The sequence below is a fragment of the Athene noctua genome, chromosome 5, assembly GCF_965140245.1.
Source record: "Athene noctua chromosome 5, bAthNoc1.hap1.1, whole genome shotgun sequence".
Taxonomy (NCBI): domain Eukaryota; kingdom Metazoa; phylum Chordata; class Aves; order Strigiformes; family Strigidae; genus Athene; species Athene noctua.
The window spans coordinates 64,292,448-64,316,874 of NC_134041.1; the positions used below are offsets into that span (position 1 = coordinate 64,292,448).

The 24,427-nt window shown below is 39.8% G+C and overlaps 1 protein-coding gene across 1 annotated transcript in view; it reads right to left on the bottom strand.

Moving 5' to 3' along the window:
- ADAM12 (ADAM metallopeptidase domain 12) overlaps nucleotides 1-24,427 on the bottom strand; it is a 184,071-nt gene that overhangs the window by 118,308 nt on the left and 41,336 nt on the right. Inside the window, exon 3 of the mRNA XM_074908490.1 lies at nucleotides 17,653-17,726. Coding sequence (XP_074764591.1) covers nucleotides 17,653-17,726 — 74 coding nt within the window. The remainder of the gene's footprint in view (nucleotides 1-17,652; nucleotides 17,727-24,427) is intronic.

A 24,427-nucleotide genomic window follows, 5' to 3' on the forward strand; every position in this document is an offset into this window, starting at 1 on the left:
GCCCACTGAAAAATCACAATGTCAAGTCTTTCCATAAAAAACATGACAAAAGTTGGCCTTGGAAGTGACCACTATATAATTAGTACTTGTAGTATAGAATAGAGTTACTACATGTATGGTTCAGGGTCTATATGGATACATGCAGTGAAGTCCCCTATGTCGTGATGATAATAAAAAAAAAAATTGAGAGAGACCCTGCGAGGGAACGTGGAACCAGCAGAGTATCTGTAGCTGTTCTTGAAAAGCAATGATTAATTTTCAGAAGGAGGAAACAAATCAGTGGCAGAAATGAATGGTACTAGAATACCTTTCACATCCAACAGAATAGAAACAGAACAAATCAAATTCACTACTGAGAACATGAAAATGATAAACAGACCATGACTAAGGAATCACAGGAAACAAGAATAAGGGTAAAGCATGCTCCTCTTTCCTATTTATCCATGAAGAGATTAAAAAATGAAACATTTCTTAACCACGACTTGATGCCTTTATTTCAGAATAAGGGTGTTATGGTCATTCTGTATTTAGAGCACCGCTGCTCAAAATATACTTGTGAGTGTAAATAAAAGAATCAGTCTTTAAAATCTTTCTTTTACATTGATGATAGATGTATCACATGAAGTAACTGTGTCCTAGCAACAACATAACTCTTGCTAAACTCAGGCAATTGGAAAATCAGTCAAATTCAGACACAATTAAGATTAAATGTCATAACTGACAAGGTATGAAAAATACTAGGCCTTTCCAATTTAACTTTTTTTTATTCTCATCTTCATATCCTTCGCAATGATTCATGCGATGACATTAGTAATACACAGAAATAAATTAGAATTGACTTTTGCTAAAATATCAGAATAGTACATTAGCTCTTCTCTAAGCGTGTCTGAGTGGAGTTTCCATTCTCCTCTGAATCAAACACATGCAGCTGATACAAAGCACGAACGTACCCAAGCTCCAGATTTGGCTATTTTAGCACTTAAACTTAAGTTGCATCCTGAACGTCTTTCTAAGCCTGAAGGCTTCTAATTTTTCCTTGACAGGACCTCAAGTCAACACCGCTGCCAGGCCTTTGTTCATCTGCGAGTGGACGCAAAGACTTTGGTCTGTGCTCCATTTGAGAAAATGCTTCTGAATCTTATGTTTCTATCCCTCCTAAATATCAAGGTTTCTATTTTCCTATAGAAATCAGAATTGTTTCCCCATCTATAAATGCTTCAACAATCAAAATCAGTCAGCCAATTCTGGTATCAATAAAAATGTTTCTTCAAGGTCCCAGAGAAAATTTAAAATTATACATTATTATAGAACGAGCATATTTTCAAGTCTCTTATTAGGTTTCATTTTACTTCTACGGCATATTTTCCAGTACTTTTCTCTTTAATATAAGATTTCTAAAGCAAAGAATCTATCCTGTGACCAATTTGTTTTCTCCCAGTGATACCTGTGTTCTTCCTCTCTACCCCTAATCTTCTTTGAAAACATGTTTTTATTTAGGTGGCTGAAAATAATTATATGGAGAACACACAGGAATTGCTCATGGTTGACACTATTACTGCTTGACAAATTAAGATGACCTTAAATGAGTAAAGTGTTCCCTTTACCTAACCTATTCTTCCTGTACAATTTTTAGGCAGGAATTATCATGTTGTGTCGGTTTCCTTATATTTTATTCCTGACATAATTTCCTAAGGGGAAAGACAGTTTCCCAACATCCTCTTCCAATACCAGCTGGGCACTCTACCATGTACCCGGTGTGCAACTTCCAGGCTAAAAGTAATTTGCATATTTTAGTCCTATCAATAATTGCACTGTCAATCACACACTTGACATTCTTCCTTTGCTTGGACTGAGGTATTATCTTAATTTTTCCTAATCTCTGCATTGCAATAATTCCTTCCTAATTAATTCTGTTCTCAGAATCCCTCCAGGAGTGAAAACCAAAACAAGTTTCAGCAGTCCAGCTGGGTGGATACATGATCTCCTGACTTCTAGGGCTCATCAGACTGACTCTGTTTTCATTAAGGGTAGTTCTGTGCGACTTTCCTGTGCAAAAAATGTTCTCCATAGAAGATTCCTACGCATAGAGCTTGCCTGAGCCGCTTTTCCTTGCCATCACCTACACAGAACATACATCTGCCTCTCTAGCACTCCTTAGCTTGCTGTGAACAGCTGGTAGTAGTGTCCAGGGCAGAGTACTATACGGCATATACACTGTATTATGTAAAGCAGGTTGCAGTCACAGCCTCCTCTCGTGCCTTCCTGGGAACCACCTCACTGCATGATTTCACACCTGTGTGAAAGCAGGTGAGTCAATTCTGTGATCTTGTGACTGAATCCCCCCAGCATCCTTACCCTCACAGTATCAGCACTGCCTCTTAGACCTTCTGGACTCTTCATCACAACTTCTCTACCACCTTCAGCTCTCTTTCACATACTCTTTTTTTTTTTCCTTTTATCATGTCAATAGTATCAAGTGTTTTCTTCCTGCTGACCTCTTTACCTTTCAGTGCTAAACTTTTACCAAAGGGGTCCCTGTTTTTTTTCCTCTTTTCCCCTAAATCATCAATGATGGTGAAAGTCATCCTCCTTCCCCCACAAAAGACTTGCCCATATCAATTTCACTGTCTACTCCCAGTTCCTCCCTTAGACTCTTTTGTGACTGCTCCACCACATTGTTTCTCTACCTTTGCTCACTGAACTGTTAAACAAAGAACATGACAGCCTCATTTAATGAGTTTCTGCTCTGTGTCTGATGTTCCCATTAGTTAACTTATGTCAAATATATTTCTCCTAACAATGCAGAGCTCTAGAAGAGTTAGCTGGATTCTGATCCAGCCCATGTCCAAAGTGAATTACAGATTTATATGCAAATGGAGACGTACTTCTGTTTAGTTACTCGCTAGGTGCTTTACACTCCCAAAAGGGAAAATACACAAATATTTTACTACTCAAACGCTAAACTTTCGATTATTTCATCACTGGGACAATTTTCCCCTGTGCCACCACGCTGTGAATTCAAAATTTCACACTAAGCCAAGGATGGCATTCCTGAGAAGCGACTATCAGTCAAAAGCCTCAGCCCTGGTGGCAGTGGTTTCATTTGGTGTTGATAGGAAGTTATAATCACAGCTAAAGAGTCTGCCTATATCCCACATTCTTATCCTATACATTTCCTCTAACTCATGTGTAACCTGTGCAAAAGTCCTTTCTTGAATTCCTCCTCCAACGCTTCTAATAACGTAGAAGCACTACACTGTGTTTTACAGTCCCACAGCAGTGTCAGCGTACTGCTCAAGGCAACTGTCAGAAGCACTACCAGTCTCTTAAGTGATCCCTTTATCTAAGGGAAGGAGGAGGAAATTGCATCTGGTTGACTTTTAAGATTAGTTCCATTTTTACGGTAAGGAAGACCTCAGGTTGTAGACTGCAGTCATCAAAACACACCGATTCCTCAAAAAATATACAGTAATGCAAAATTTTGGAATCCTGGGGGATCTGCAGTTCTTGGGGATTTCAGTTATCACCTGCTGAGTTTTCACAGATGTACCTCCCCTTGCATGGTCTTGAGGAAACACGGCCAAATCCATAGAGCTGAGATCACATCTCAAGATCTGAGTCTCTTGCAAAACATCCTGTCCCGCAGGTTGAGCACTCTCCCCATAGCCTACCTGTGTGGGAAATCCATACATTTCCTTTATAAAGAGGACTATGGGAAAGTCAACAAAACAGTGATTTTCTCCTTTCAGTTCTATTGCTGAAAATGATAATGTTTTCCTGCTGAACTAAAAATAGTTTAGGTCACATCCTGCTCTATTTTAACCCTCAGATGTTGACAGACCATTCAAAACCTACCTGGTAAGACTACTCAAATGAAAGGGGTATTAGGGTTTCAGCTGACTATGTGAATGAAAATAAGGATGAAAAGCTAACTTAATAAAACTACTACACCCCTAATTGTCTTAACAGTAGGTGGGTCAATGTTAGAAAAACCTAGAAAACTCACCCCAGCACAGAAAGCCTGTGCAAAAATCTAAGAACAGCAAAAGCCCTAGAGATGTGGTTTCGGTACACTACATGATCCTCCACAGTCCCTCTGCTCTTCAAGTGATTCTCACCCTGCTTGAACTTTGCAAAAACCATGTATAAAGAAGCAAAGAAAAACATTTGAGATGAGAAGAGCAACGATGTTATGATTAAATATGTATAGTAATGCCAGTGCTTCTTGTGGAAGTACACAAGAAAAGCAGCTGGCTATCAAACCAAGTAACACAAGACAAGGCATCCACCTCTCTGCAGCTTTCTAATATTGTAAGGACAGTTTCCAAGGAGAAAGCTAATATCACTGTAATACTTTTTCCAGTAAAATATATATGCTTTTGCACAACAGGATTCACTTCTGAAGCTGTACCAACAAGTAAATTATTCATCACAGAAGACATAAAAGACAGAACATTTCACAGAGTAAAATATTTAGACTTCCCCTACCTCAGAGTGTGATCATACTCATACGAACTGGGCATACTGGGAACCAAAATGAACGTAAATTAAGTGCTACAAAGTATGCATATAAAATACATCAAATTGATAAAAAAAAGAAGAGAGCTCTCCTGTATCTACATTTCATCTTTCATGTTGAACTAGTTCAAATAGAATTAAGCAAAGATGCAATTATCAGTGCTCTTACATTGTGCTACTTATCAATATGTGAGTGTAAGACTTCAATAAAATAGGATGCTTAAAGGGCTGCTAAATGTATCAATATTCAATTAAATAATGTTAATAAAGCCATTAAAAGAGAATTAACAGGGGTTTACATGGGAAGTGTCTCTGTCTGACATTAGGTGGCTCTTTAAACATTTTCTAAAGAAGTACTGTAAAAAGCTATTAAAATATTTATGCAATGCTTGCATTAGTTCTATTTAAATGGCATAGCAGCAATAATATCAGCAGTTTAAAAAATGCCTTGCTTCTCAGCACCACATGATTATCCACCAGTTACGAGAGATAAATAAATTCCCGGTTTTAGAATTTTAATGCTTTTCATTATAACAAAAAGATCTTCAAATCCTTCATTAAAGCTCATAGCTTCACCAAAATTGGATGCTTCCAGCTATCTCCTGGGAAACTAATATTAGAGTCTGCTGCAGCAGGAACCTGGGCTGGAGCTTGTCACCAGGGCTCTCACCTGCTGCTCAGCAGGTCAGGTAGCCCCAGAGGAAACTTGGGTCTCGCCCCAAATCTTTGTTCATTGTGAACTCAGGCCTCAGAGGCAAACCCTTCATGGAGAGCTTAGAAAGCAAGGAAGATTATTTCATTCAAAGAGATTGTGCTGGTGCAGCAGTTCTGGGGTTTGTGGCTCCTCCTCTATTACCGAGTAACAAAAAGCCTCCCAGGACTTGTTAAATTAGCCAATGTAATGAAGTCCAATTCTGTGTTATTTGCACAGGGACTGGAAAAGATTTCATGTTTCCATGTACATAAACAAAACCTGGCTCAGCACACCAGGGACTTACGAGGTTTATAAAATATAAAAGACATTCACATTAATCTGTTAAACAATTCATTCTCTACCCTGCCCTTTTCTACTAAGTGAATTCATTACTTATTAAAAATATATATTTGCTGCTGGCTCTTTTGCTCCCAGTGACTCACTGCTGGATCCCAACACCTTGAGGCTCACTGGTGGGGGCAGTGATGCTGCCTCTGGGGCACGTTCAGCTGAGGGGAAGGAGAAGGCACTCCCTGGCAGAAAATTGAAACCACAAGTCTATCTCTTTCTATTATAACGAGGATTTGGGTCCATAACCATGTCAGTCTTGCTGTAGCAAGGACAGACAGTCTTTGGGACTGCACCATTGATTTGAATTAAATTATTAGGAAGTGTGGAAATGAAACAAATTAATTCACCCCCTGGAAAACAAAAAATAAAGCAGTCCCTCTGATGCTAGACAAGGGTGAGTATTTTTCTTCCAGGAATTGCTAAACTAAGGGAAAATGCTCGTTTCTTTCAGAACAGCTCGGGCAAACTTTGTCAGGATAAACCCATCTTTACATTCAGGCATCTGTGACTCCTCTCAAGGAACTGCTGCTCGCAATTTTGATGGATACTCCTCTACATTTGTACAAAAGTCTGTTTTTGTGGTTTGTTTTATTTTTTTAATGGCACTTATTTAAAAAGATCAAACAGGTGCTACTAAAAAACTTAACAAGAACCGGTTCTGGTTTTTTTTCAAATTAAGGTCTTTATACTTCAAAGAACGTTAAATGCATGCCCTACTTGAGCATTATCCTCACAATAGTTTGGAAAGACATTATTTTGGCACAATTTATATTCACAAAATAAAATGATGAAGACTTTTACAGATGATACAACTCTTCTATGAGCAAAGATTGCACTACTCTTCAACCCAAACGCAAGTAAAAGTGAAAATAGTAGCTACTTACGTTTAATTCCTTTAATTTCAGAAGACACTAATAGCTACTCACTTAAAACAAAAAAAAAATCTTATCACATTCCCTCCTCTCCTCCTCAAATATTTTTGTTTGATAAGAACTTGTTACAATCTTTCCCATTTTTCATGCTACCTCAACACTATCATCTAGCTAATAAAGAGATATTTTCTATGTTTTTTTTTTTTTTTCTGTTTATGCAGGGATAAGAGATATATTTTACTTTTCATTTCTTGTGTAGCATTCAAAATTCCTCCTGTTTAATAAGTAAGATTTTTTTTTTGGTCCAACTAAAACTGCATAAGCTATCCAATGGGTCTGTGGAACAAGTTAGACTATCGTAGCTTCCACCAAACCAACCCAATCTCCAACTAGATTAGCTTCAAATCTAATCAAATTATGACACACCTAACAGGCACTAGCCAGTCTGTAATGGGAGATTCACCCATTTTCCAGCCAAATTCAGTGGGTCCGAACACTCTTATTTTCATTTTGAGTCCTTTGCCAAGTTATTGTACAGTCATCTTTCATCCAGCGATTGTAAGAGTGTCTTTTTTAGAGCCCATATCCAGCCAGGGGACACATCTAATACAGGAAATGGTGTTGCACTGGACTTGACACGTACTGCAAAGAAACAAATGTGTATGTTGAATTTATGAGTCAACCCAATACATTTATTAAGCATTAAGTTGTGCTTTTACAACTGGTCTTCATCAAAGATATTTCATCTGTTAGCCAAAGCGTCATCTTTTCTAATGACTCATAATGAAGACTCATTCCATTTAGCTTGATTTTACTGGCTCATCAGCCTCTTGTTCTCAAGGGGTAAGCTGTTCTTTTCAGCATGTTCAACCCACATATAAGTGGCCATTAACTATAGTTTCTCATTATGCAAGAATCAGCTAATCAAGACTGACCAAGAAATAACTGATGTTGTGATTAAAGAAAGAGAGACATCTGCTTGGAATTATCCAGACCGCTGTTTCAAAACTGATAAGGCATTTACTGCCTTAGTATTAAAATCTAAGGAGAATAAATGATTTTGGGGGGTGGTGGGGAGAATGTAGAGTTCACTTTACCTATCACTTGGAAGGGGAAGAGATGAAGAGCACAAAGGGCAAGGAAAGACCTATCTTCTGGAGAAAATGCAGAATGTGTCTAATCTGCATCAGTACAGGTGACAGAGGGAAGCAGGAAAAATTCTCGGCTTATATTTGAGGGACTATATGTGATATAGGGAAACCTATAATTTCTGTGGTTTTCAGAGATGTAGTAAAGGCTAAGTTGTAAAAACATCTCTGTTTCCATCTCCTAATTCCCATTCAGAATATTTTTCTAATATCCAGAATAAAAATAACATTCATACCTATATAATTCTTTCCTCATGTAAATAGACAACCATGCACCTAAAGTCAGAGTGGGCTGCATTTATGTAGTTCTGTTTAAGTCTGACTATGCCGCCTGCTTTAATTTATTTCTAGATGTCATACGCAACTTTCCTTCTGTCAAGAGTTTACTTCTTTTGATCAGCGTGCAGGAGATATACACATCCTCTTATTCTTTCTTTTTACAGAAGAGCTGTAATAAGATATGATCCTTTTATACATAAGCACTAGCAAAACACAGATACCAGAATGCTAGTCAGATAAAATATGTAATGTGATAGAGGCTGTGTTGAAACCGAACCACGACTAGAGCTGTAACTGAACATAGATTTTTTTTCCTTAGGGGGAAAAAAGAGCATCAGATAGGAAGAGGACAGTGTGCTTTTACTGGACTAACAACACTGAGAAAGTGCAAATATGTGGGTCAGAAGAAGGAACAGGCAAGCTCTGCTCTCATCCCGAGAGGACTTGGGAAGCATAAATTGCCAAGAACAGTCCCATTTAGGGGGAGTATTACAGTGTACTCAAATTACCTTTTTCATACAAAAAGCATACTTCTACACACAGCCAGGTACTCGATTTTTTTCACAGCTACTTCAAATGAACAAGTAGCAGGTAGTAAGATAAAAGCACAAAAATAAATTGGACCAATTTCTTGAAGGAATCTGTCTGGATTACTGAGGCTAGACATCAAAGAGAGGAAAAAAAAAGTTCCCTATTGCCAAGCTTATGTTTCCATATATGTATTTCCTCCACACTCAGACTCTTCATATAGACTCTGCTTTTTGAATCATCCCTCTTGGCTGATATTGCAATACTTAGCGCTCATATGCTGCTTTTCATCTTCAAAATGTGAACAAATTAATCCTCAAGGCTCCGCTCAAAGGAAATGAAATAAATAAATACCATGAGCCCCATTTCCCAGCCGGGCAGCTGGTGGTGGCAAGGTGAGGTGACTTGGCCCCAGGGCTAGCAGGGCTGGACGTGGCCCGAGCACCTCCCGGCCACGCGCTCCCACCCCACCGTGCTTTGCAAGTGGGTATTTATTTCTTCGGCAGTGCTTTCTGCCATCCTCTGCAGCCCTGAGAAACTGCTCTGTCACTTGGACAGGAACTGACATTTTCTGGAAAGAGTCTCAAATTTAGCGTCCAGGAAAGTATCTGCTTCTCCTCTGAATCCAGCTCTATACAGAAGATTCTTGTCCTTAAGTACCTTGCATCTGGCTTTTTCTTTTTTTTTTTTTTTTCCTTTCTCCTTTTCCTACCTTTTTCTTTTTCTTTTTTTTTTTTAAAAAAGGAAAACCTTCCATAAGTAGATGCAGAGAAACAGCTGTTGCAGCAAGCAGCTCTGCAGACATGCCTGCTGCCTGAGTCACATATGCCTCTCTCAAAAAATGTAAAAGAAACCGTTACATCAGTGATGTTGAATCAGATCGTGCCCAAAGAAACATCCAAGGTTCATACTCTTCTCCTGTCGATGCAGGGCATTAATTTCCTCCTCCTGCTGGCCCTCCTCTTCCCCTGTACTTTGTGAGACAGGAGGACCCAAATATTTTGAGAGAGGGGGCCTGTGGACACTGGCCTCCTGCACCCCTGGCAGAAGAGAAAAGCTTGAAATGCTGAAGGCTGCCCTACTTTGTCTATGGAAACTCATACACACCTGGAAATTCCTCTCAAAGGAATTCTGAATAATGACAAAAAAGCAAAAAAGGAAAAGCAGAAAAAAAAAAAAAGAAGAAAGAAGAAATATAACAAAAGGAAAAAAAGAGAACCAGATTAGATCAAAATTTGTGTGGAAGTTCCTGTACTCAATTCCTGACTTCAGATTTTTAAAAGAAACTAAGGTATGAACTCTTCACTAGAACAGGATGACTAATTTCTCTTTAGCCCCTTCAGAAAATTCTTACACTTAGTTCTTCATAAACGTTTGTTCTTTTAAGGCTATAGGGGATGTAAAAACCAAGTCCCAGGACCTCAAAACACAAATCACTTGGGGCAGACTGGCGGGGGAGGAACAAAAGTCTTCTTAAACCTTCATGTATCTAAACTTCATGACCACAGGATGGTAAAGCTGCCAAACCTTAGGATTTTTACCATGGCTGTGATAATATATTATCAGGGGTTTGGCTTTGGTTTTGTTTTGCGGGTTTTTTTGTTAAAGTTATGATGGAGCAGAAAAGCTTGAAGATATGAATCTTAAGTATCACAACAAAAGAGAAGGTTAACAAGAACCTCACATACTTGCATCTTGCCTTATTTTTTTTTTTTAAGTGTTGTGATCTTTTTCCAGTTTGTGCTGATATGGACATGTATTATTAGGACATAGGTCTCCTCCTCTTGCTGTTATCTCCCTTCTGTTACATCCACCACCCAACTAAAATCCAGTGCAAACTCCAGGAAGGGATGATTACCTGAATGGACCACAATACAAAGAGGTGCCAATTGCAGCAGCAATCTGACATATAGATATTCCACCAGACTAAAATATATCTGTTTTATGGAAACAATAAGGTGTACCTCTTCCTTGCAGATGTGTAGCTTGTGCTTTGGGGATGTACATGGTGTGCCCTGTGCCTGGCAAGGATGCTGATCAGGTTCCCATACAGGGATTATGAGCACAACTAAATTGTTCCTTTTGAATACTTCGTTTCCACATGCAACATAAAATAATGGAGAAATCATCTGAGGAACTGTACTTCACTGTACTCTGTATTTACTAACCCTCTAAATAAATACATGAAACAGTGAACACTATAAGCAAATTAAATAGCTGGCATCTTTCCCTATAGAATTTTATGAGGGCCACACTGTACTTCTCTCCGCAAAGTCTTCAGGAGAAGCTGAGATCCTACGAACCAAGCATGTGCCAGCAAAATGCCACTGGATACAAAAAAGACGACAAATTCTAGAGATGCTGGATGTACTGTCATATATCTGCTCTTATTCAAAGACACTGGACCCCTGGGACTGAGCATCAAAGTGAAAATTTCTAATAGAAAATTCATTAAAAGCAGGTTCAGCCTCGATTTTAACTTGAAAACTCATTTACAGTCCTCCCTGTGTTTCTGAAGCCAGAAAGCAATATCCACAAATGTTTCTGCAAAGCAGGAGAATCCTCTTGGGTTTGGCCTGGTATCTTTACATGTGTTGTGGAAAGGGGACAAAACCTCCTGGATAACGATGGGGCACGTGACGATGCAGAGCAGAATTCAGTGCTCCCCCTTCCCTGCTGTTGAGACGCTGCTCACTTTTGTTAGAAACAAATTTTCAAAAACCCAGCAAACAAAAGCAATCTGAAACCGGCCCAGGCAGCAGACAGCAGAAACATGTGAGGAACACCCAGGAGGTTTGCGAGCAAAGCGTGGGTCCAGCTGGATGCACCCGAACTTCACCCACCAACCGGCAAAGCAACTCGGCGTCGGCTGAGAGGCCGTCGCTCCTCGGGCGCGTAACGCTTCTGCACCACCTGGGCTGGCATGTGACTATCAGTGGGAGAGTACAAGGCTTCCAGAAAGTTGGTTTTACCTCTTGCCTCTCCCCTAATTATTCATTTCACAGTCCTGGATGATTACATTTTGCCTGCGTGTTCGTTATCATCATGATCGAGCTGACTCCAGCCCACCCGCCGGAGGGACGGAGCACACATTCCTATTGTCTTCTGATAGCCAGATCTCCTCCCCAGCCTCTCTGCTGAGCGATCTCAAAATGAAATGCTGAAAATCTCATATTCTGCAGTACAAAGGGAGATTAAAACACGGGTCTGAAAATATAATATTATTGCTGCAATATATGTAGAGAGCGAAATCTAAAGCAGGCACTTCTTTATTACATTTATTGCACCAGCAAGTATATTTCCTTCTCCATTATCGTTATATATTTAATTGGAAGGTACAGCTCTAGGGTTGCTCTGACTGACAGACACTGAACAAGCAAAACCTTATGTTAACTCGGTTCAAACCTGTCAGCTGATGCAGCTCTGGAAACCACTATTCTCAGGAAAACATACACACAGAGAAAACAGTCCCTGTCCTCCCCATCAGACTCTTTGCATGCTACGTGAACAAGGTTTGTACTTCTGCGGTACATACAGAATATTAAACTTCCCCATATCTCAGTTTTCCCATCTGAGCAAGGGGATCATTCCCCCAGAACACACACCAAGGCTGCAGGGAGAGGACAGAGCAGCGCTGACCCTCCTGACCCCACATACTCCCCTGGACCCAGGGTTTGGGCTGTGACTAGGACACAGTCCTCTCTCCAGGGGACTTGGCACAGCCTCACTGCCCTGCTGGTTTATGGAAGTTTGGCCATGTGAGAGATTATGACATTCAGCCACAAGAAGGTCTCCAGAAGAGAAATTCCAGCCTTTTTATCATCTCCACTTCCAGCATATTATATCAGCGTATAAATATCTTCTCGCATTGTTCCTTTCTGCCGGTGTATTTATGTAAGGAGAGGAAAAACAGATCAAGCAAGCAGCAATTTCTCTCCTGATGCAGCTGAACCCTTTCACTCCAACACACAGCTCCAGAAAAAACAGCCAAAGGTAGCCCCAACCACGCAGCCTCGACTACTACTGCTAACACCAACCTATGCTAAGACACTCAATTACAGAATAAATGTTGGTATCTCAATGCCCATGCCAGATATGCCAGCCTTCTGCCACAAATACCTGTACCCTTAGAGCCACGGATCGGTATCATCATTACTGTAGCTGCCACAGCTGAATCTTCACACTTCAGTGTGGTGTAGACCATTTGACTGTTGACATTATGGAAGGAAAAAAATTGTTGCTTCCATTAAAGTAAAACTTTTACTTCAATTAAAGTGAAACCCCAACTGTCAGCTCATGCTGAAACACTGCAGTACAGCTGCCAGCTTCAGCATTTGCAGATAAAACAGTCAGGGGTCAGAGTTTTTTGGCTAAGTTACAGCACAGAAATATAATAGCAAGTATATTCTGAGAGGTCCTGTTTCTTTGGTGTTTGTTTAGATTTGTTTCCTCTATCTGTATTGCAAGCCATTGATTGTATATAAGCATGTCAATTCATTAATGCATTTTGTCAGCTATTTTTTTCTGGCACGGGAAATGGGTTGTTTCCCTGCTAAATTAATCCAGCTAGAATGTCACTTGCACACCAATCAGTGCTCATATTCAGAAAGGTCAGGCAGAAAATGAGAGAACTACTTTTCTTTTAACCAGAAAAGAATACAAAAGAGTTCTGAACACTAAGGCCTCACTGGAACAGGTCACGTTAGCACTATGCATGAAGATGCCCACTGCCTGCTTTTCAGACAGAGGGAATACTGCTGGCACCTCCTCTGTCCTGGAGATAAGCTTTCAAAGTGACCTCCAATACTGGACCATTACATCCCAATACTTCCCTGGTACTGTGCCTCCATGTAGAAGTGGTGAACACGCAAGGGGAACAGTTAGAGATGCTCTAAACTTCTGGAGATCTCTGGGATCTGAGGGGATTTAAAGGATAAGACGGAGACTTATACCATCGCCTGGGGTGGATTTTGCCTCCTGATAAAAGTATTTTTACTGAGGGAATAAAAGGCAGCAATCTAACCTCATATATTCCGTTTTTAGATTGCTTTGTAAAAGGCTATAAACCTGTTATAAACCTGATGAAAAAAAAAGAGCATGAATAGGGAAAGTCCACTTCTCTAAAATACTTGAGCTTTTTCTTTTAATTTTCACATTCCCCAGACACTGCCAACGGCCCGTCAGCCACAACCTCACTGATCACACCCTCACCGCTCCCTCTGCAACGCTGGTCAGTGAAGTTCCACCAGAAGGAAACGGTACAGGACACCCCTGAGATGCTGCTGATGCCCTCAGGGCAAAGCCATCCCACCTCCATACTTGCCCTCGCATGCTCTTGACTTATCTCGGCTTTTTATCTTTATCTGCTGCAGACTCAGGTATATACGGGATTCAGCACTGAAAGAGCTCTCTAACATCTGTTCAAAGTTACATTTCTTTGACATTCATAATTATGACCTTTGTCAGCAAATCATTTAAGCATGAAATTAATTCTGAAAATAAGTAATTCTACTGACTTCACCTGGATTACTCATATGTTTAACGTTAAAGGAACACTTAAGTACTTTGCTGTATACAGACCTATTTCTGACAGAGTGTAAAATGTTTCCAGTTGCAGAAAAACAGCCAGTAGTCACATACCGTTCCACTCTCCAGCTCAGATTTAATCTTACATGGGTTTTGTTTCATTTACACAATGGTAAGCCTACTTTCCTCTAAGACACACGTGCTGCAATCAACTTTAAAGGAATTTATATGTGCATACATTACTGTCCCTTGCACAACAGAAGCACATCGGTATTGTTGATGTAATGCACACCAGTACAGTCAGCTGCTCTGAAGAGTGGTTTATTTTGCAGCTGATCGATGATTTGCTGATTCTGGAAATCTCTCCATATGACAAGTGTTTCTAAAACATTTAAGGTACTACAGAGCTTAAGGTTCTCAAGAGTGCAATCATATTTCGCAACTAAATCATAGTAAGAAATGTACTTGCAACACAAGCTTGCTAGCAAGTTTTCTATGACTGACAGATTGAATTCACGGCAAATGATTTTTGTTTTGCCACTACAAATGTGCAATGCCTGAGAATTAATCAGTAAAGTATTTAATGAATATGTAAAAAATAATATTAACAGCTGGAAGCCATAGGGAAGATTTTAAACCCTAAGCTGTGAAGTTAGGTACCAGTAACTCTTCCAGAACTAACATAACGTCTTGCCCAGTGCATATGAACACGTCTTGCTGAGTCTAAATATCAGAAAACACCAAACTGACATTAAATATTTCCATAGATAACAGATGGTTTAACACATCAGTCCCCACTTGGGTTGCCTAATGCATCTGAATCATGTTTTGAAATACAACTCAAGGTTTGGAAAATCTCTAAGGTTTTCAATAAATGGAGTTTAATGTCAAGACTACTCAAAGCAGCTGTTTCTACTAACCATGGAAAATCATATCCAGTTTTTTTTTGTATGACCCAATGCAGAAATTATGTCATTTAGGGGTCCCATCTACCTCCACCCCCACCATTCTCCAAGGAATAACATGCTTTACATGAAACTACAATAAAATAACAGTACACATATCAGAACTTTGTAGGTGTTGTCACTTATTACTCAATAATAATAATAATAATCATAGCACTCTACTTCTACCTGAAGCGTGCTGATTGAATGCCTACTCCAATCTCAGCATCAGTGCTTTCAAGGTATTGGAGCTGTAGGCGCAGGAAGATGGAAGAGGCTGGAAGAGACAGGGTCTATATGCACATCTACAGCCCTGGAGACTCACGGGCAGGAGCCGCAGCGTGGAAATATTCCTCCCTCCTCCAGGTGTGTGATGGCCTTCTCACCTCTGGAGTCCATAACCTACCTTAGGGCCAAGCTGGCCCGCTGCCACCAGCTGTTATTCCCCATCCTCTGCTCGGCAGAAATACATTTATGTCCCAGACATTATTTTTCACTCCATGAACCTGCAGGACACCCTGGAAGCAACAGCACATCCAGGCTGCTTGCTTCACCCCAAACGCCTCTCTCCATGCCAGTGACAACATGCCGACAGTGTCGTTACAGGCAGAAGAAATGCAACCACATTCCACAGGCAGGCACAGAGGCCTTGAGATTGGTCGCCCTGGGGAGCGCAGACCAGTCGTTACAGAAACAGGTAACAAATAGACCTACACACACACCCACTGAAGCAACTTCTGCATGGACTTGCATCACTTAGACGATTATTTCTTCTGAAAATCAAAGTCGGTAATGCTGGAGAAGCGGGGAGAAATGATTTTGCAAAACCATGACCAAGTTTTTCTGGGTTTGGGATCTAAGAACTGCCTCCTATACTATAAATGCCCAGCACAGGCAAGGCTAATTGCCCCATTTTTCAATATTACCTAGGAGCTCCCTCTAAGATGAGAAACCTCATGTTGTTAATACCACCCACAACGCTCTTAGAATGAAAATCTTCTGTTGGAGATCCCACCATAGAGATAGCTAAACTAAAAAATAATCATTGGTAAGTACTATATTTCTTAAGAAGCAGATCTCAACATCTCCAAATCTGCTTAGTCAGACAGATGATCACGGAGTTAAATTTACTGTACTTTCATGTCCTGCTTGTAAAAGAGGTGGAGACTGCAGTTTACAATTTTCTAAATCTGACTTTATTACAGGTACAAGACAGTTTGGTATGTTCAGCAAGGCCTGTATTAGCAGTTTTATGTTCTTTTAATCGCTGACATGGAATGTAAATAGTTTCCTCAATTGCTGCATGCTTCCCATTCCTGAAGGAAGGCACACCCTTTGACAAAGATTAAGAGAATATAAAGTTAAATCCCTGTTTACTAAAGGAATTAAATCCTCCTCTAGTTACTGAAACAGAGCAACCTACGCATGGGGGGATCTACATACCCTTCAAGGATAGGAAATGAACAACTAAGGAGCATTAAAAATAATGCAAAGAAAGCTCAAGATTCAGGTCTGATGTTGAATAATGAAGTGAACTGGATTTTACTACAGCTGGGTAATGTTAAGGCTCATCCAAATGACTGGAAACAAAAAAAGCATTTTGTGCTGTTTTACTACAGAGGACTAAAGAGGTGCCCTGTCGTTTTCCATTGAAGTTGTCCATCACCAGCCCGAGGCAGCATGTACCCGGCCTCCCTTGGACATTTGCTTTTGCGTGCACATTCCTTCCTCTTAACACAGAAAGCTGCACCGCTTACGTCTATGATCTCTCTATTACAGTAAAAAAAAAACCCAAACCTCTGCTGCTTTTATTTCACAGCAGGGAAACCTACAGAACACAGAGATCCTTGCTAACATTTATAAAAGTTTTCCCTAGGTTGAGAGTGATCTTTGGTTTTATTTTGTCAAGCAGCACAGCACATAGTTGTCCTGATCTGGATTCCCACAATACATTCTTGAGACAGTCTTAGAGGAAAAGCAGTTTAACAGCTGAGAAGGCAGAACAAGACTTGGATGACTTTGGTTCCATTTCTCATGTACTTCCAGGGTAGTGACTTCATTTCTGTATGGTTCTGTACCCCTTGGTAAAAACTCTGATAGGTTTCTTTCTGCCCAGGGGACCGCCTCTACAGCAGCCCCTGATAACCCCTCTCTGAAAGCTTATGGACATGAGCGGGAGTTGTTAAGAGCACACAGAAGAAGATAGAACATTTACAGTCCCCAAACATGGGCTCAAGCTCAGCTCTGGTCACGAGCCTTGTGAGCAGCACAAACATCCCACCATCAGCCCCTTGCCAGAAAACCCAGAGAGCTCCTGTTTAAAAAGCCCAGCAGGGCTTAAGCCCAAATTCTTGACTCATCTTCCCTGAGCAGATGCTGACAGCCACTGCACGGAGCCAACCATGGTTGCAGGCAGCGTTAGGAGGTGTGAATCCTCCAAAAAAAGTTAGAAAGACTGTAGGATTTTCCACATTACTGTAAATAAAAGGGCTTACCACAATAAAGGAGGACAAACCCAAACCAAATAAAAATAATGACCAACAGGAAAACATGGAGAGGCAACACATCCATTTTCAGTCCCACATAAATGCAGATGACCTTAGAGATTCTTGCGCTATTAGCAGTGTGCAAATACACATCAAACTTGAGCAAAACTCTCTTGGCAGGGGCCTGTTCCATAAGGGACCAGTAGCAAACTTGGCCCCAAGTTACTTTTAAACCATCAGTTTTAAAATTATAACCCTTCTTTGAGAGCCTTCAGTACAAAGTGAACATGCAACAAGGGTACTTACTCATTCCTCTCCAGATCGATGACTAGGCGTTTACTTTCAGCTTGTATTACAAACTGCAGCAGCGCTGGGTGCTCCTGAAAAAGGAAAACAGCATTGGCTGAGTCCAAAACCCAGAGCCCATCATCCTGCCCCCTGCTCTGACAGGCAGCTGGACATGTTGCAGGATCAGGCCCTGCTTGGGAGGAGCAAGCAGTCCCAAGAGAGGTGTTTGTGGTCCCACAGCTCTTTAGTCGTGGCTCAGCAGGAACACACACCGAGAGGCAGCACGGCTGCAGGATGTCACACCCGGGTCTTCGAGACACCACGGTGCACCCTGCCGCAACTGCATCACTTGCAACTTTGCACATCAGAGGGCATCTTGCCCGGGAAGATAAGCATCATGACTCAGAACACATCAGCTCGTGGAGTTTTGAATTTTCTCTTTTTCCTCTCCATATAATAGCATAACTACATTAAACACTAATATAATCTCTTATTAATGCTCAATCTTGTTGTATTATTCAAGGTACAGGTAATCAGGTTTGGGCTTGCCTGACCATTTTCATTAAGGTATCGACGTGCAAAGCCAGTACCTCCCGCATTAAGGGCAGACAGCAGACCTGTAGTGCTGTGATCACAGTCAGCAGGGTGGCTCTAACAGAAATTATTTTTCTCTTAAGGCCAAATATGCTAAATATTCACATGCAGAACTGTACGTGTGATCTAAGACTTTCATGGAAACTAAACATAAAGCACAGTCATGCCGAACTATTTTTTTTTCCCCCCTATAAACAGCTAAATATTTTAATATGTATTTTAAGCCTTTCGTAAGGGATCATTTAGTTTTAGCTTAAAAAAAAAAAAGCAATTCGTGCTGGAGCAATTAGAAATATGGTCAACAGTATTATCAAGTACCTCTGTGAGGACTATAGACAAAGTATTGGTACGTATACAAGTTTTTAAGAGAATTTTCTAAACAAGACAACAACAGCAGAGCACGTGGAAATCCCAGTTGCCCTCCAGCAAGGAGCAGGGATCAGGACTTCATTTGCAGCACCATCATGAGTGCGTGCAATCTTCATATTGCCATTCCCCTGATTATATAACAAGTTCTTTTTCATCTCAAGCATCCAAAGGTGAATCCACTCTTTTTTTTGGAAGCTGTGAAAGAGCATTAGAAAGGTCTGGTGATCCATTTGCCTTCAGAGGTAGGGTGGAGTGGAGACCCAAACACTTGTTTGCAGAAAGGGGCACTGCACTTAGATCTTGAAACTGTACTTCAAACAAGAAAACACAGTTTACGATATGCTAGTTACTTGTAATCCAAAAGACTGAAGTCTCATATTTTAAGACTGTTTACACTTAACTTACATTTCATTAAACAAACTTACTGGATTGCGAGACAGAATTTCCTCGTTTTGAAATTCTGACAGTAGCTCAATAAATCAGTAGTTCCTCTGCACGCTCAGTATGCTTTTCTGAAGATTTATGTCAGCCAATTGCGGTGGTGAAGCCAGATAATTCTAGGGTTATACTATTTAATTGATTTATCGAGAAATGTGTCTGAATTTGTGATTGCTACAGCAGTGCCTCGATGGAGCCCCAGCTGCGTGACAGTCAGAGCACCCCGCCCATGAAATGCCATGATTTTTTAATGATTTGGAAAATTGTAGATGTTTATTAAAAAGTGAAAGTATGAGGAGGCTGTCGTAGACTAAACAAAATTGTAGTTTTCTTATAATAAAAAATAGCTGACAGCTCCCCAGTGCCCTTAGACATTGTTAAGCAGATTGCGACTGAGAAACCATTGCGTTCTTCTACGTGTCCTGCCCCACTGCTCGTGCAAATTCAAAAATGTTTTCCCTTTCCCCATGCATAACAGCAACAATATTGAAATTCTGCGTCTATGTGAACTTTGCGGAAACTAGATCCCACTAGAATGCTAAATAAATGCTTCAGACTATCCTTGGCATTCAGCAAACACATGGGAGTCATTTATTGGCATGAATATTTAGAAGCAGTGTTGATTACCGCCTTAATATTAGTGCATTGGTTCCAAACCCCGTAAGATATACATACTATAGAGTTTTGAGAGAGTAAAATACAATTAATTACAATATAACACAGTAAATAATTAAGATACTGCAGTATCACAAATGGATTCTTTTCAGCTAAAGGCCCTCTGTTAGTATGTAAATGATAACTATGTTTATTCATGAGTTCACAGTGGTACTTATTTGACAGTCAATTGATGTTAGTAAGTTGTAAAGTTAAAAAAGCAGCTGCAGAACAAAACAGACTGTTACAAGACCAAAAAAAAAATTCTCTCAGAATTCCTAAAGCTCAAACTTCTTATTTTGAGCACAGTGATGTCCCCAGTTAGGATGCTGGACTGCTTTGCATGAGACCCAGGTTCAGATTCTTGCTTTACCACAGATTTTTCTTTCAAACAAATGGCTCGTTTCCTTGTTTGCCATCTGGAAAGAAATGAAACTATACTTTTTCTTATTCTGACTGGCAGTCGTAAGCACAAATACACTAAAAATTACACACTGCTCAGGTGGTATGATGATTGGAAACACATAAGCACTTAAAATGATACATTGCCAATGTCAAAGAAAAATAAATATAATTTAGAAAGGGCGTTTTAGGTTTGTGGAGTTTTTTGTTCCCTTTTTTTGATGTATATACTTGTGAAACGAACTCGGATCTTTTACCTTTTGTTTGTTTGGTTTTTTTTCAGCGGTGGTGGAGTCTCCCCTAAAGTATTTGCATGCTTCTGCTACAAGACCTTAAAAGCTCATTTTAAATCTCAGGAAGCACCGTAGTATTCTCCTCTTACGATCAATATTTTCAAAACTGTGTTGCAACATGAAATGGGAATGACTATAAATACAGATATTAGATATCTGGTTTATATTTTCTGTTTAGAATAATCAAAAAAAGCACGTTGTGAGGGCATATACTCTTCTCATACTCTTCTGCTCCGAACATTTCAGGAAGAACTACTTGTTATAAGCCTTTCTTAAGAACCACAAAAATTAACTTCCCTGCTCATACCACAACTTATTCCCACACTGTTCCCTTTAAAATTATCAAACGTGAAAGTAAAGTGAACCTTATGAGAGTAGCATTATTTAAACCATAATAAATAATCTTGTATGCTTTTACCTTCTTCTCTCTACAGACTTATGTTTTCTACGTCTTTCTACTCAAACTACAATTTGTTGCTTTCTTTTTGGCAATGTATTTTTATGGCATAAGACAAGATTTCATCAATGCAGGTAAACTGTTCCCTATTATCCTAAGGGGCAGAACAGACTTCAGGATGACGGAGGTAGTACTCTCTATACATTTCCCCTCTTATTTAGAGGATTTACTTTCAAAATCTACATCAAATTGTATCATCACAAAAGGAAAAGTATTTCCCCCGTTAATTTGCCTCTTGCTTGTTTGCTTGCTGAGGGATGTTGGTTTGAATTGGCATTAGTGAAACTTAATATTCTAAAGGAAAATAGTGAAACAGTTAAGGTTGAACAAAAATTCTCTCTGGTAAAGCAGATAAAAATATGAATAAAGCTGGTGAGACAGTAGCCTATTTATGAGTCAGAGAAGTTCTCTTGTTTTCTTACAATGAAATTAAAATAACTATGCACCAGTAAGACTAGCTTAACTAGTATGTGTTTTTCAAATATTACTGATTTTTCGCCTTTTAAGCCACATTGATCTTCAGATCTTCATATAGAAAAAAAAAAAAAAGAGATGGTTTAGGGAATAAGAGCTTCCCCTGTGAAGCTGGAGATGGTGTTGGGAGCCCACCTCTACCACGGACTTATGTCTTGGCTTGGGATGACTGCGTTCCATTGCGAGAAACGGCAAAACCCTCCAGTGGAGGCAACCTGTTACACCTCAGCTCCTTTTGTGCTTCACTTACCCTTTCTACTTCTTTCCTCCAACTTGCCTCTGCAAAATGGACATGGCAACAGTCTTCATTCTCCTGTCTTTGCCTGCTTCACACCTAAACTGTTTTAAAGACATGCTTCCTAAACACAGAGGAGAGCAAACAGTGCCCTTCCTTCTGGAGAAGGCACCAGGGAATTACAAGAACAGTGCCTCAAAAAATAGCACAAACACTTTTTAAAAAAATTTTTCCCTTTAGTTACTTATGTTTTATCACATCACCATGAACACCAAGATAGAGTGTCAGTAGCAGATTTTGAACTCCTCATACTTTCAGGGACTGCTTTCTAATAATAATAATAATGATATGATAGACAAAAAAAACCCACAGTTTTTATGCCTGAAATACTAGTAGCTGTCCATTTGGACTAGATTTGTTCACCTTGGTGGGATGCCCACTCTGGAATTTGAAAATAAAGTAGTTGTCACTGAGCATATTTTTTTTCCATATTAATCAAGGAAACAGTCTTAATCATTGCTGGATCACCTCTCCCTTTGGGCTGTGAAGTTGGCATGCACTGTGTTCACACTGCGGGCTGTAAGCTTTTCCCTCGATACTGACTGCTGAGATTGGGTAGACTACTTCAAGTCATTTCTTATTACATTTGAAGAGGCAGAAAACTGATGAAGTGGACACTCCTAATACATACATCTTTGCACTTCCTTTCTATAAAAAATAAAGGATTTTACTGGATTAAGATACATGAGTTAGACCAGCACATACAACTTTAAATAAAAAAAAATTCTCACAATTACGTAATAGAATAAAAGGAAATGTCTATAGACAAGGGAAAGAGTGTAAATAACAAAAACAGCAGCATTAATTTATTTGGAAAGAGAAGTGAATTTTTAGCTGTTTCAGATGTCCAAATCCAGTATTGGAGATCTGCACAAGAAATAGAACCAAAAGGGATGATTTTGCTTCTCTGGTTTCAAAGTTTTAAATTATATCCTAACACTGTAGACTGAAATAGGCAGGGCTGTTTAATGTAGCAAAGTGGTTTCCAGTCCCTCCAGAGCTGCTGGTAACTTCGCTAATGTCAACCTTGCAACAGGGTCAACTTTGCCAAGTATGTTCAAGTTGACCCACACCCACAAAGCACCTGTCACATGCCAGGCCAGAGTGCACAAGAACCGTCCTGGCAAGTCACTGGTGGGACACTCCTAGACTGAAACAGGTCAAAATTGGCAAGACTGTAAGGAAAAAAAATAATTATAAGGAGAACTATGGATTGCAATTAGTTTTATGAAATGAGGCTCCTGACATTCAACGGGGAGCGAAAACAAAAACGCAGCAAAAGCTCATAGACTGTCACACATAATAATTAGTTGCCAGGGCTTTAGTCTGAAGTAAAAGTCACATCATCAGTGACAAGCACGGGAGAACAGATTCTGGAAGCCACTCCAGCCTTGCACAAAGCTTGTCATCACTGTACCAGACCATGGCAACAAAGTCTAATTTCCCCATAGGATGCACAAAGAACATAGAAATGCAAGAGATCAGTGTCATTTATTTTGACCAGCCTGGCTCTGATATGTATGTGGTCGTGGATGGTAGTTTAACACGGTGTTAGAGAAGGCAGTTGGATGCAGAAGTAAATCAGTGTTTGTTGATGAAAACAGTGAGAGGAATAGTGAAGAGACATCTCCATAATATGGAGAAACTGGAATATGTTTCTGAAACTTCAGCATCGATTTAGAACAAAACTAAATACATAGCTCATTTCTGCAGAAATTACCTACTCACAGCTGGCCACAGCCAGCCAACGAGGACTGTTGCCTTTCGGTTACCTGGTTTCCCCCAGTATTAACACACCTCAAACCAGACTCGATGATGTAATAGTCAAAGTACTCTACCAGGGGACAATTTGGAAACTTTTTTTTTTAATCCAGAGCCTTAAAACTGTGCAAAAAGCACCAACATTTACTCTAAGGATAAGACCATTTGTTTTCTCCTCTGTGCTCTGAAAACAGAATTTCCGACAAAAAAAAAGTAAGGGTCATATGTTTATGTTATCTCTTAAGCAGAGCTCTGGAAATGAAGGACTTTTGAGATATATCAGATAGTCACATTACACACATCTAGATGCATTTTCTTGTAGCTGAAGAGCTAACAACAGGAATTAGACACTGCATAACTGAGGAAAGAATACATTATTTTCAGTAGGGGTAAATTCTATGCCATTTTCTGCTATCTATGTGAAAATACCTTTTATTTTCCCCCCTTATTTATCACACACTGACGTTCTGTGTTGGTGCTATAAGGTATGTTTATATGTACCAGATCTTTGGGCCAATACTACTTCTCTACTATCTGTACTACACAAAGAGGGAAAAGCTGGGAAATCTATAAGAACTAAAGCCACCTAGGGAATCCTACCATGATAACTGAAATTCAATCCAACAAATGCAAGCTGTCTACAAAGTATATACATTTAAGATAATTATAATCACTAACAAATACTATAAATTGCATGCATTGTTTTTAAATCAATCAGTACTTTTTCCCTGTTCTGCTGGTTTAGTTTAGAAGCGAACACAAGAGGCTGTTTCCTGCAAACACCTCCAAAATCAAGCGATATTTCACACAGACATGAAAAGTATAAACATTTAATTCATATTGTTCTGCAAGTTCCTGAGGGCAGGGAATTCAGCTGTGCTTTCCTTACTGTCAAATGACAAGCATGTATCCCTGTGGCTGTATATAATGAGTAGCAACAAAGAAAATCGAGTGTTTTGTACTTTTTTTTTTCCTAATGGCGTAGCAAAGAATCACAGCCCCTTAACAAATTGGCTGAGCCACTCCAATGATGTAGGAAACCAAAGAACTTACAGG